We start from the raw sequence: 14,238 nt of genomic DNA on the forward strand, positions 1-14,238 counted from the left end.
ACACTATGTTTGTGTCAGAGTGACTGCATTTTACCCCAAACATAGGGCACCATCGGAAGAGGTCCTTATTTGACTCCACCACCTGGAGATGGTCATTCTTGACAGGCATGTGTGAATTGGTAACCGGGTAATCGGTCCCCGGCGCCTGGACCCGTCCGTGTCGTCTAATGGATCTCCAGGTGAAGTCTTTTTCTTTACCGTAGGACATGTGGGCGTTGAATGCTGCAGAGCTCTGACGCAGTCCGTACAAGCCCAATGGTGGAAAAAAACGTTCCAACAAAGAGCAGCTGAAGATGCGCAATACTTCGAGGGGGAGAGATGATGCCGATCATAACATTTCCTAGAGAAAAAACAACTTGCAGAGTCCGGGCCAAACACTAGATGCCAGGAGAATACTTAGCATGTGTATCTGCAGCCAACACATGGCTACAAATATAGCTTTACAAAGGCTATACATGTCACTGCTGCTGCGAGGGTGATTCCCCATATGGGCCCGGAAAAGTGATAGCCCAAGTAGGATCCTGTCCTCCGTACTGAGGACCCACAGTGCACATTTTCTGCCACTCATGGTGTAAAGGCTGGTGAAGGTGCAAGGATATTGAGAATCAATAGATATATTAAGTATTCACTAAAATGTATGACTCACTGTATCCCTTAAAATGTGATAAATCTGTGCTCCTCGTGAATTGATTAGTAGATCAGCTCACCCTAGAGTGGAAAGGCAGGAATAGAGAAACAAAAAGTGTCACTGCAGGACTGGTTGAGGTACGGCATCTGATCCACAGTTACACCACAGTTTTATAAGGCATTCATCAATCGATTCCCAGCAGTTTTAAAACGACATGCCACTCAAAAAGCATTTGTCTCAGTGCCACTTAAGCAGGGTGAGCCTAATGACCTTTGTGCATCCACAAATCCTCTCTCCATAATAAATGTAGGTGATAAGCTGATTGCTAGCAGTATCACCAGAAAAGCCTAAACACATACCTAAGAGCACGCCAGCTCTATTTCTGGTAGATGTAGCCTTTATAACCCATGCAAGCTATGCTCCATCCGATTAACCCACAGTTGCCAGCTAAGCCAGCACAAGTGGAGGAGGTTTTCCACCCAAATTATTTATTTTTGAAGTCTTACATTGACTAGGTTTGGGTAAAAATGTAAATGTAAATTGATTCTTGTATAGCGCACTACTCACCCGCAAGGGTCTCAAGGGGCTTGTACGAATACCGCTGTGGAACCCATCCTGGCTTTCCCTGTGAGGCGTCCACTCCTGGGCACCCCCAAGGTGGAGGCCAGGCATCCTTTTAGCGTTATGGGGGCCGTTGTGGAGATTAAGCAAGCTATTGCCCAGAGTTGCAGAGTGGGACTCCATGATTGGAATAGGCACCGAGGCGAGAATTATCAGGTCAGTGGAATTTTGAGCCCAAGACCCGCCGAGGCGGGGAATTGAACCCTGGTCCCGGGCTAGACCTCTGCATCAGGGTCTGCCGCTCTAATCATTGAGCCACACTTCTCCAAAACACAACCCCTGGTTAAAATGTTAGCACTAAATTCTGATCCCTGAGCAAACTACTGGTTGACCATAAATCTAAATTATAAGTGGCGTGGCAATCACAGAAACCTCACAATTTGCTCTCGGCAAATTTCGACAGGTCAAACCTGCAGAACTTTTCCATGCAGAGGCAGGTGTGGAAAGCATCAACATCCACATGTAGTCCCCCATTTTACAGGGAGAATACTTTGAACAGGAAGTATTTTATACAGCTATAAAATACCTTACTTGCCACACCTGGCAAATACCTCACCTGGGCTATGTGTATTTAAAGGATTTCTAATACTTCCTGTCCACCCAAGGTACTGCTCACCCGGACCACGGTGCCCTTGATCGCCCTACAATAACTCATGTGTTAATGTTTGCAGTAGCTGCCTGACGTCACGCCTGATTAATTCTACTAAAGTCATGAGGCAGGGTCCTCCCGGTCTCATCTTCTTTTTGAATTGGCACTTAAGCTCTAACATATACGAATAGCTTTCTGGGTATGGCGTTCACATCTATGCATCACAGGACTGCTGTAAATCTATATGCTGATTACGTTATACAATAATATATTACATATTTGGCACAGGCAACTAAACCTGAAACCTCCCATTGAAGAGACTATTGATAGGCGACTATGCATAAGTGCCTAGTAATTACACTTCATTCAAGATATTTTGCCTGCCTGGTACTGGAAATTGAAATGTGAATAAAATCAATGCTCAGTCTTGCTGGCAGAATAGGATTAATGAATTTGGAGGTCCTTCCCCGGTTTATTTATTCCTAGGTATTCTTATCCACGGAACAAAAAAGTTCTTCAGCATGATATGCAGTGTATTAGAAAAAAAAACTGCCCTGTCCAGTGTCGGACTGGGACAAAAAACGAATTAAAGTTGATCTCATTAGCGAAGCAAATAGACTAAAAATTGGCTGCTTTTCCAAACCAGAACAGTTTTGAACTTGTAAAGACAAGCTGTATATAAGTGTTTTGCACGTTTTGGGAGACTGCATGCATATGTGCTTTCTGCAGGGAATAGGTATGTTAATATTAGGGAAGTCAACAGCAAAAATAAATGGGGCACCAGATCTTATATAGGCTCACAAAGAGCCCAGAAAAAGGCCAAACACTGACCTGTCAAACCAGCCCTTTGGACACTGCCAGATTGCCCTGTAGACAGGCCGACCCAGGCTCTTGCCACGTCTATTGGCAGAGTGAAATGGCAAGCGTTGACTGGTCCATGTGATTGGTGCAGGCGTGCTGTTCCTGACCGAGCATGGCACTAGAGTGCTGCGGGGCATGCCAATGTTCCAATTTGTTCTATTTTGAAGCCAATCAACCTCACATTCTCCAAGGAAAAGCCTAGGCGTTACCCTTAGGGTAAAGAGAGAGTCCGGAAAGAACATCACGCACTTGGGTAATGGCGGGACTTGCTTTGGACAAGTCTTGCTAATTTGTTTCAGTTTAATGTGCTATCCTCCCTAAGTAATTACTGTTTAACATTTCAAGCCCTACTGTATTATATGGAAAACACATCCATAACATCATGGGCAAGTTAAAGTTTCAAAGTTTGAGGATATATTTTCTGATTGTTGTTTCACCACACTTGATGGCTTCAAAACCTTGCACCTGTGCAGTCAAGGGGACATCTTTCCATAGACTAGGCTAGTGCATTCCACTAAACGTTTGATGAATTCATTCACTGTCTCACCAAATCACTTCAAACGGATGGAATTTGCTATTATCTTGAGATACCGCTCGATTGATATCTGGTACCCACACAGCATCAACAATAACTTTTAGGCTTGGTGGGAAGAGAGAAATCCAGGATCTCAGAGGGTTTTACATCAACAAATGAATCTAAAGTTCCTCTATTAATGCAAACATTAATTGACTCGGAGTATATACATACAAAGCTGTTTTTTCCCTAAGTTTAAAAAGCACGTCCTAAATTTCATCCTGTATGCAGTAAGCAATATTTTTAATGAGGAACCAATAAGTAATCCAACTCATATAATCAAGCGTAATTATTCGAGTTATCAAAGCCTGCATTAGTAGTAGAGTTTATTAGGAGATTCCTGATTAAAGTGCTAGGTGAGGCATACATCCTGCAGACTCCCCAGCGCTTGTCGAATATGTCCCCCACAAGCAGGCCTTCTTGCTGGACACTGTCCGAGCTGCTGGTAACATGACTTTGTTTTCACTGCAACAAGATCAAACGAGTGCCCAGTTATGGAACATCACAGACATTCCGCAGACGTCTACTGACAAAAAGACATCTATATATACACTGGATCAAGGGCACTGCTGTAAACTGATACATGCTGTGTCCAGACATATACGGATCTGGCAGATTACAAATACTATATATAAAACAGTGACAATCCAGGCCTTTGCTTGAGTGTATAAATTCCGAGGATTTTACCGGCTGCAGGAAATAGCGGTCCCCAAACCAGGACACTTAATAAGCCCACTTGACCCCGAATACAACTTATGAGCCCGAATACGACTTACGACAAATTCCGATCCCAGCACAAACAGGAGCTTGCGCAGGGATCAGAATTAAGAGTTGTGTGGTAATTATCACAGTCTTGCACTTTTCCTTTGCTATAGTCCACTAGTAAAACATATTGGTGAAATATATGTGGGGAGAATGCACAGAAAAGAGGCAAAACATGCATTATTTTGGTTGAATAAATATCACATCTGCATGCTATGTCTCATTCCCAGGGTAAAAACTCATAATAGTTGTTTCTGACTAGTCCCACTAAGTACCTCACCCAGAATAATCGCATTCAGTGCATGGAGTAATACCCACTCAGGTGTTGTTCAACTCATTATCAGGCCCTTGGCCTTCTGTGCTCACACTACACTCCAGACAGACCCCCTCATGATATTGCGATTTTGCGATATATGCAAAAAAAATCACGAGACTGGCACTTTTGTAAAAGTATCAACATTTTTACAAGACTGATAGAGAAAACTAAGAAGATTGTAAATTCTTTTAAAAGAAAATTAGGCTTCTTCTTTTATTGGCTCTGCACTGTCACAAAGCCAATGAAAGGAGGGCGAGCAAGATGACAGCTGGCAGCAGAACAGAGGTGTTAAATTCCTCTGTCGTCTGCCCGGCTCCCCATATATACCTGCCTAGGACCCAGTGGCATAAAATAAGTCCCAGCGGTTCAAGGATGGGGTGGGGGTGGCAAACTCCAGGTGGCCCCTTCAGCGAAAGTGGTAGGTGGTGAGGTGGGGAGGGGGGGGGGGGGGCTTAATGTACTTTGCAGGTGGGCCCCCTCAAATTTTATTACGCATCTGCTAGGCCCCTCCCTCCCCACTGCCCTTTATCTCCATCAAGCAGTGTTGTCAAAAGCCACCAGTTAACCCTCCTTAAGGGGGCTCGGTGTAAAAGCATGTTAAACTGGCCAGACAGGTCTTATTGTTTATCTTTATACAGGCATTCTGGTAGGTTACCGAGGCAATGGGACGACATGGCCACATAATGAAGAATTGTGTATTTTGCTCCTATACATAGAGCAAACTGGACCAAGGGTATAGAGCCCTTTACATGAGCATCAGTTCCATTCCACAAGGTCAGTCAGTCAGTATTTACTTTATTTCGATTAGCATCAGCAATCATAAAAGCACAATAACACAACAATAAATTTTAAGTCCATAACATAAAATTCAATAAAAATACAATTTCAGAATCACATGAGTTTTTGTTCAGGCATGGATAGTTTAAGTGATCTGCTAAGAATCACAGGATGTTGAGGTGATGCCGAGACTTGTACCGATTCCCCAGTTCCATCGTCTCGTTAGACGTTCTAGATAACAGCAGAGCTACTGGGCGGGGAGGGGTAGGCCACTACACCAAACTGCTATCTAGAGACGTCTCAGTCACGATTACATTTTACTTCCAGGTGATTTGGAATGTTATTGTTATGACAAGCAGATATTATGCCTGTTAAAAAAATACTGCAAATTCTGGGGTTTTGGACCACATATTTTGCATTTTGTTGCCACAAAATTTGCCATCCCCAACTGCAAAATCCTGGGGGATCAAAATTGTCCAGGAGTCAGAAGTACAGAGGTGGGGGACATGTACCCAACACTAAGGGGTCCCATGGCAGTCCTAAACCTGCAAAGCTCAGACTACTGCAGGGGACAGTAGTGGAGAGGTGTGGCCCTCGTCTATATGACTAAGTAATAGAGAAGGGACCACTTTTTGGGGGTCGTGCAGCTAAGAGCAGGGTAGGGTCATGGTGTCATGGGATTTATAACCCCTGCACTGTGTCAGTTCTGTTTTAATATGCTGTGCCTTTTCCAGCCTCCACATATTCCCAACCCTGCATCTTGTTGCACTTTTTGCAGCGCCGCTTGAAGTTTTTTTGAAGAGCCTTTCAGGGGCGGCTCTTCCGCTAAGGTGGAGGAGCGTTGTCCCATTGCTTGCAGAGCAGAAAAAAAATGATAATAACCACGTTATTATCATTTTATTTTTCTTTACTACAGGGATGGGTTAGGGTAGGCGGGGCTGGGGTCACAAGGGGAGCAGTCATTTGACCACTTCAAGTGTGCATGACAGTCGGCCGTCTCGGGCCAGCCAGCCAGACGCTGAACGTCTGTACCTAGAAATCGCTGTCAAATGAACTTTTATGGATGAATGGGTCAGCCCAGACTTAGCCAGGGATAAAAGATAAGGTAGAATTTGATGAAGTTGTGAAGAGAAGGGGTCAACATCCTCTTTCCTGCACCAGATGCAAAATCTTTTCCATTTGAGACTGAAGGTTTTGTTAGTGGAAGGGGCTCTAGCCTGGGAGAGAACTTCCTTTATTTCATTTGAGATGGGAAGGTTCATGAACTCTCGCTGCTCAGGAGCCATGCTGTCAGGTGCAATGACGCTGGATCCAGATGCCAAATTTGCCATTCGGACATTGTGAGAAGATCTGGAATTGTTCGCAAGGGAAGAGGAGGAACCAGCGACAATAGGTGGAGTTCAGTGAACCAGAACTGTCGCCCAAGCAGGGGCTATGAAGATCATTTTGCATGGCTCCACCTTGATCTTCCTGATAAGCCTCGGGATCAGTGGAATGGGGAAAAGGCGTAGACAAATGTCCCTGACCAGGCTATCGAAAGTGCATTCCCCAATGATCCTTGGTGGTGAAGCCTGCTTGCATAAGACTGGCATTTCTTGATGGTCGGTGTGGAAAATAGATCTATCGCAGGCTTGTCCCACTGTTGGAAGACCTCCTCCAGCACTTGCTGGTTCAGTTCCCACTCGTGACTGACTGAGGATGACCTGCTTAGTCAGTCGGCATTTTCATTTAAAACTCCTGGCAGGTGTTCCGCCTGTAGCGAAATCCCATGATGGATCGCCCATTCCCAGATTTCTTGAGCTTCCTGAGACAACGGGAGAGACCTGGTTCCCCCTTCTTTGTTCACGTAATGCATGGCAGTGGTGTTGTCCGTATGGATGAGAACTTTTGAACCTCTTAGGCGAGGGAGAAAAGCCAGAAGGGCCAGTTTGATTGCCCTGAGCTCCAAAAGATTGATGTGGAGCCGACGAGTCTGAGGAGACCAATGCCCACTGACATGCAGGTCCTGCAGTACTGCTCCCCAACCGTCCAATGACGCATCCGTCGTCACCACCTGAGGAGATGGATCGCTTACGAAGGATAGACTTTGGGACAAGTTCTCCTGCTTTGTCCACCACACGGCAGCTATTTTCATTGCCGAGGTGATGGTCACCTTGTCGTCGAAAGACCCGTGAACCTGTCTCCATTGGATGTCCAGTTGTTCTTGAAGAGGACACATCCTCAATCTACAGTGTGCAATTAGATGAATGCATGAAGAGATTACCCCCAGAAGGGATTTGTAACGGCGTACTGAAAGAAACCTTCTTCTTTGTAAGTCTAGCGCCATGGTCTGCAGTTTTTCTTGCCTCTCCATGGTTGGGAAAGCTTTCTTGAGATTTGAGTCCAAGATGACTCCCAGGAAGCGTGCTGTCCTGGACAGAACCAGAGATGATTTCTCCTTGTTCAGAGTGAGACTCAAATTCTGGAAGAGGTTTGTGCACGCGTTGACCGCTTCCCTCGCAGGCTCCCTGGACGGAGCCTTTAGCAACCAATCGTCCAGGTAAGGGAAGACCTGGAAATGATTCTTCCGTAGAAATTGTGGAGAAGTGTGGCTCAGGGGTTAGAGGCGGCAGACCCGGAAGCTGAGATCGGTCCTGGACCAGAGTTCAATTCCCCGCCTCGGCAGGTCTTGGGCTCAAAAATTCCACGGACTCTATAATTCTCGTTCCGGTGCCTACTCGACTCACGGGTTCACACTCTGCGACTCTGGGCAATAGCTTGCTTAATCTCCACTACGGCCCCTCGCGGCGGGATGCCTGGCTTTCACCTTGTGGATACCCTGCTGGGGTTATCTCACAGGGGAATACCAGGACGGGTTCCCAAGGCAAGCGCCTTGATGCCTTCGGGTGATACGTGCGCTATATAAATCGCAATACATTTACATTTACAAATGCAGCTACTGGTGCCAAGACCTTCGTGAAGATTCTCGGAGCTGAGCGAAGTCCAAAGGGTAAAACTCTGAATTGAAAGTGGCTCTTGGCTACTGTGAATCGTAAAAACCTTCTGTGTGCTGGGTGAATCGGCACATGCAACGCCACTCACACATGCAACGCCACTCACCCACGCAACGCCACTCACTCACTCACTCACGCAAAGCCACTCACACCCACGCAGTGCCACTTTCACCCACACAGCACCACTTTCAGACACGCAACACCACTCACACCCACGCAAGCCCACTATCACCCACGCAACGCCACTCACACCAACGCAGTGCCATTTTCACCCACACTGTGCAGTGCACAATAGGTCTCGCAGTAGGAAAGTTGGAGCTATTGCTTTTGTAAATGACAAAGCCCTTTATGTTTTTAAAATGAAAACAAAAATAAAAGGCATTGTTATTTGTAATTGTAATAGCTCCAACTTTCCTACTGCGAGACCTATTGGCAACGCCAGTGCTTGTTTAACATTGCCGCCCGCATCCCCCTTGATCCCCCTCCCACGTGCTGCCCCGCCACCCGTGAGCCGTGCCGGTAGCCACTGCTGGAACCCCTGACCTCCAAAGATGTGCTTCAATCCCCGCCATCACTTTTGTCAATCAGTGTCGAAGGGACGCCCCCTTAGAAGCCAGTTGATCTCAACCAGGTGTGGCAGCAGAGTGTCACCATGGACGTGATGGCCCTGTCCAGTGAGTCGGTGGTGTCCAATCCACACCAGATGGTGAATTTTGCTGCATCATGCCCATCAAGTATGGTTTAGTTCAGTATGACGAGGCCCCCTGGCAGGACTGTGGGCAGCATTTGCGTAAATGAGGCCCAGAAGGTGTGGGAGTCTCAGACCAGGAGGCATGCAGTGTTCACCGACTACAATGCTAGGCTGGTAGAAGAGAAAATTTGCTTTCCGAAAAAGTCCAGCCCCTTGGATTCTCTGTCCAGTGGAGTGTTAGGGAACGCACTAGGGTTGACTATAGCAGCCAAGGCCTGCACCACCAAGCATTCGGGGGTAGGGTGCTGGAGGAGGAAAGCTGGGTGCACAGGGCAGTGGCAACGGGTCCAGTCTCCCAGGAAAATGTCAGTGAGGGCTTCACTGAAGGTGAGTAGGAGCTCTGCAGAGTACAGCCCCATCCATCCAATGATGAATGGTGCTGTGGTGGTGCCATCTCTGAGTGGGCTAGAACATTGAATTCTAGATCGTCGGGTGATGCTGGTGACGTTGTGAGTGGTGTCGGGAGGCTTGTTCCTGTGTACGTCTCAGCTCTGAGACCAGAGCCAGACCAGCTAGTTGTATGTAGAAGGCACAGCTAACTGTTCTCCTTCACTTGCATAGATGAAAGTGCCAGACTCTTGCAAACATTATGTTGATCATAACACAGACAATTGTTTGCTTGGATTAGAAAGGTGATCAGGCCTTTGGTTAGACTGCAGGAGGAGTTTGTATCAGGGAGCAAGAAAAAAACTATTTCCATAGTACGCAATGCAAACTGCGATATTCAGACTCTGCCACGGACTCCTCACCACTGGTCTTCTATCTGCCTGCATCGTACCATGAGATAACACACCGAAGCAGGTGCAGGAGGAGAAAAAAGGAAGAAATGTGGCGGTATGGTGGAATCCTGCATTAAGAAAAAGACAAATTAAAGCACATACTTCCAAAACACAACAAAGGAAGCGGGTGCCACGCAGTTGTGGGCTACGGAAGAAAAGCACTGATTGTGGTCGACCATCATTTAGCCATCCCACAATGGTACTCTTTTCGGGAAAAACAAAAAGGGCCATTGGAGGGTTCTCGTGTGCAAAAGGACACACTGAGAGGGGAAGGAGGGGCTAATATGAAAATTTTAAAAAAGTTAGATAGGGAGTTCATTGTAGGAAGTTGCAACTGGGCCTTGCATGTATTAGTGAAAAAGTATGGGAACTCCGATCCTAAGAAAAAAGGGGGAGGGTTCAAAGAGCATGGTGGCAGGGTAAGAAACGTGGCAAAATGAACAAAATATTATTTTACTATTTTGTTGGCCTTTCATCTACATGTAACTGCATGTTAAAATAAAATGCACAGACTTTAAATGAAACATAAATGCAAGTTAAACTAATCTCTGGGAAATGCGTTGTTTCAGTAGGAAAGCTCAGTTGGTTAATGTCATCACTTCAGATGTCTGTCTGTGTCTAACTGGAGGGTTATTGATTGGAATTCTGAGTGGTGCATTGGAAAATATGTATTTATAGTTCTATGAGGTCCCAGCCTCTGACAAAAAGCACTGTGAATATTCAAGTTATTAGTGTAAAAAATGTATCACACACACAGTAGAGTGTATGCTACGCACATTATTAGATAAGCTTCCGCAAAATGTCCACAAAGATTGTGTTTTTAAGTGCTTAAAAAGTGATATTAAAGGAACACATTCCAGAACTGGTTACTCCCCTTAACCGTTCAAGAACAGTTGTTTTTCCTTTTTTTAAGGTGTGGAACTGTTTAAGTGAAATTTAAAAAAAGGTACTGCCAGCCCGACTGCTGCACGGGACCGCATTAATCTGCCCTCAACCGCCCCGCCATTCAAACATGAAAAACAAGCTGATTGCTGGAGAAGTGGGTAGCAACAGTGTAATGGGCCCTAGTGCAAGCAGGGAAAATGGCCACCACCACAGATTTGGGCGGGGTGCAGTGGGCGCTTGACTATCCTGTGCCACTGCACCTGCTGCACTATTCGGGGCCCCGCCTCGCGCGCTGTTAAGCCCCGACACATTTGTCTCACTAGCAGCGACGCCATATTAGCAGTGACGAGGCTAATTGGCCCAAGATGCCTGGGAGGCTGCCGACAAGCCTCCTTGTTTTATGAGTGGTTTCCCTTGTCAATACGTCCATAAAACAAATCAGCACAAGGCAATAAAAGGCCATAAAGGGCCCAGTAATCCGAGCCACTTGACACACGTCAACGCGTGAAACTGCTGCACTGCACATTACTGTACAAGGTCCCCACCCTCCATTTTGTCATCAAAATGCCTATGAATGGTTACAGTGTTTGTGAAGTTTCGACTGACTACATCTGTGAATGAGGGGAAAAAACCTGTGACAGCTAGGCTTACAGGAAGTGAACGATTATGTGGCACACACAGAGTAAGGCGTCCTATAGATTCCGCCAGGACATACTCCAAGCAGTTATTTTATTAAAATAAAGAATACTTCATAGCAGTATCCCACGTTCACGGCAGCCAGCAGGAGCAACTAACAATGAAATTCCCTAGAATGTGATCCCCTCCAGATCTCCTGCTACGTCATCTACTCAGGTTCCGGGTTCCACCACACAATACTTACTACAACAATGTAATACTTCAGCATGGGGGCATCCCTTCGACGTGCTACCTGGACCTGAGCATTCACCCAGACGTGGTCTCCTGAGGTCCAAGCTCGCTTGTCACAGCTATGTGTTGGGTCATCAGGCAGATCACCGTAAGCCGAGGAATCAGGTTCCAGGTTCCATACTCAATACTTACTACTACAATGTAATACTTCAGCATGGGGGCATCCCTTTGACGTGCTACCTGGACCTGAGCATTCACCCAGACGTGGTCTCCTGAGGTCCAAGCTCGCTTGTCACAGCTATCTGGTGGGTCATCAGGCAGATCACCCTAAGCCGAGGGATCAGGTTCCGGGTTCCACCACACAATACTTACCACAACAATGTAATACTTCAGCATGGGGGCATCCCTTCGACGTGCTACCGGGACCTGAGCATTCACCCAAACCTGGTCTCCTGAGGTCCAAGCTCGCTTGTCACAGCTATGTGTTGGGTCATCAGGCTGATCGCCGTAAGCCGAGGGATCAGGTTCCAGGTTCCATACTCAATACTTACTACAACAATGTAATACTTCAGCATGGGGGCATCCCTTCGACGTGCTACCTGGACCTGAGCATTCACCCAGACCTGGTCTTCTCACAGCTATCTGGTGGGTCATCAGGCAGATCACCGTAAGCCGAGGGATCAGGTTTAGTTAGAGAAAACAGCTGCTCCATTATTCATAATCATCCAATAACCTTAAAAGTTTCCTGGATTCACAGATGCTAGGATTGAAAAGAATTATGAAAGCCTGGTGTGCGGATCGGGGCTGACTATGCCCAGGTTCACCTTCGAGTGCAGCATGGATCAAGGCGCAAAGGAAACATGCTGAAGCGGCAGACGCATCAACTACTGGGTGAGCTGAAGAAAGACAAGTGATTGGAATGGAGACTCAGATCCAGAGAGACCCTGACAGGGACAAAGTACCATCCAACTGGTGTCCTGACTACGGGCCTGCCCCAACACCACTGCAATAAAAGAATCTTGCATCCTGCTCGAGTGAGGCCTAATCTCACCCCAAGGACGGCCGCCCCGGTCAAAAGTACAAACCTCCAGCTCATGAGGCTTGGGGAGGTCAGTTAAGCATGGCTTCGATGGTACAGTCAAGGACTCAGTCAGTCAGAAACGACTCTCGTTGGACAAACAAACCTTACTTTCACAAGCATATCAATTACTGAAAGGGTTTTCATTGGCAGGCAAGGCTTTGACTGATTCAAAGGAGCTGCTTTCCAACAGTAAGTTCTTAAATTCGCCAACTAATGCTTTGCTAAAATAGATAAATATTTGGTTTATTACAGATAGTGCCCGCAGCTTAAACATGGCTGTGCACTTGCCATACAGTATTCTTATAAGGTAAAAAGAGCTTTTAATGTTTGGTTACCTTCTGATTCTCCTCTGTTTCCTCACAAATAATCTTCTCGAGCACACTACCACTGTCGCTCTTCACCATCTGTAACCTTCCACAGCTGCTGAGTGTCTGGACAAAGAGCGGTGAGTTAGAAAAGAAACCGTTCCCTGGTTCCCTACTCAAGCCTCTCCTTGCTCCAGCATTCTCAATCCAATCCTCCCCTCTTTTGCTCCTTGCTTCTGGTCACTAGTCTTGCTTTACTCTCTCTCCTCCACTCCCTGCCTTCTCTTTCCTCCTCTGTCACCCTACCACTATTCCGATCTCCTCTATAAGATATTGTTTCTGCTCTCCCTCTAAAGTTTTTATCTTCTCCTCCTCTTTTACCATTCTTCCCCACATTTTTCTCTCTCTTCATTCACCTTCTCCACCTCTGAGGTCTTCACATACCTGGATGAGGCTGCCAGTGTCCAACCGGAAGTTAAAATCTCCAAAGAGGAAGAAAGGAACCCGAGGGAGGCGGTCATCAGTGACTCTGTAACAGACAAATAAGGAATTAAACCCAAATATAGCTCAACTTACGCCACAACATGAACACATATGACATTTCAACTTTAGCAAAATACCAAAACCAACTTCGGAACAACTAATTCTCCCAAAATAATCAGGACTCAGACCCGAGCCGTTAGAAGTACACACACATCACCACTGTCAAAGCTCTCCCCCAGCATCAACAAACCTCACCGTCACCACTAGCAGAGCTCTCGCACCCAAGTTCAGTAGGACTCAACAGTATCAGAAACCAACATCCCAACAATATAAGAACCGACAACCAGCATTATCAGAAACCACAGCCCAACATTATCAGACTCCCATTCCAACATTATCAGAACCCACACCAAACACTATTAGAACCCACATTCCTACAGCATCAGACACCACACCCCAACATTATCAGACTCACATTCCTACAGCATCAGACACCACGCCCCAACATTATCAGAAACCACACCCCAACACTATTAGAACCCACCTTCCTACAGCATCAGACACCACACCCCAACATTATCAGAAACCACACCCCAACATTATCAGAAACCACACCCCAACATTATCAGAACCCACATTCCTACAGCATCAGACACCACCCCAACATAATCGGAAACCACACCCCAACATTATCAGACTCACATTCCAACATTATCAGAACCCACAACAACCACTATTAGAACCCACATTCCTACAGCATCAGACACCACACACCAACATTATCAGAAACCACACCCCAACATTATCAGACTCGCATTCCAACATTAACAGAACCCACCCCAAACACTATTAGAACCCACATTCCTACAGCATCAGACACCACACCCCATTATTAGAAACCACACCCCAACATTATCATAAACCACATCCCAACATTATCAGAAACCACACCCCAACATTATCAGA

The 14,238-nt window shown here is 46.3% G+C and overlaps 1 protein-coding gene across 1 annotated transcript in view; it reads right to left on the reverse strand.

Moving 5' to 3' along the window:
* The window catches only part of LOC147683120 (inositol polyphosphate-5-phosphatase A-like), a 419,584-nt gene that overhangs the window by 41,031 nt on the left and 364,315 nt on the right, over positions 1 to 14,238 (reverse strand). The window contains exons 9-10 of the mRNA XM_086943599.1: positions 13,234 to 13,318; positions 12,820 to 12,915 (exon numbers count right to left, since the gene is read on the reverse strand). Coding sequence (XP_086799725.1) covers positions 12,820 to 12,915; positions 13,234 to 13,318 — 181 coding nt within the window. The remainder of the gene's footprint in view (positions 1 to 12,819; positions 12,916 to 13,233; positions 13,319 to 14,238) is intronic.

This window comes from Lissotriton vulgaris, chromosome 11, assembly GCF_964263255.1.
Source record: "Lissotriton vulgaris chromosome 11, aLisVul1.2, whole genome shotgun sequence".
Lineage (NCBI taxonomy): Eukaryota > Metazoa > Chordata > Amphibia > Caudata > Salamandridae > Lissotriton > Lissotriton vulgaris.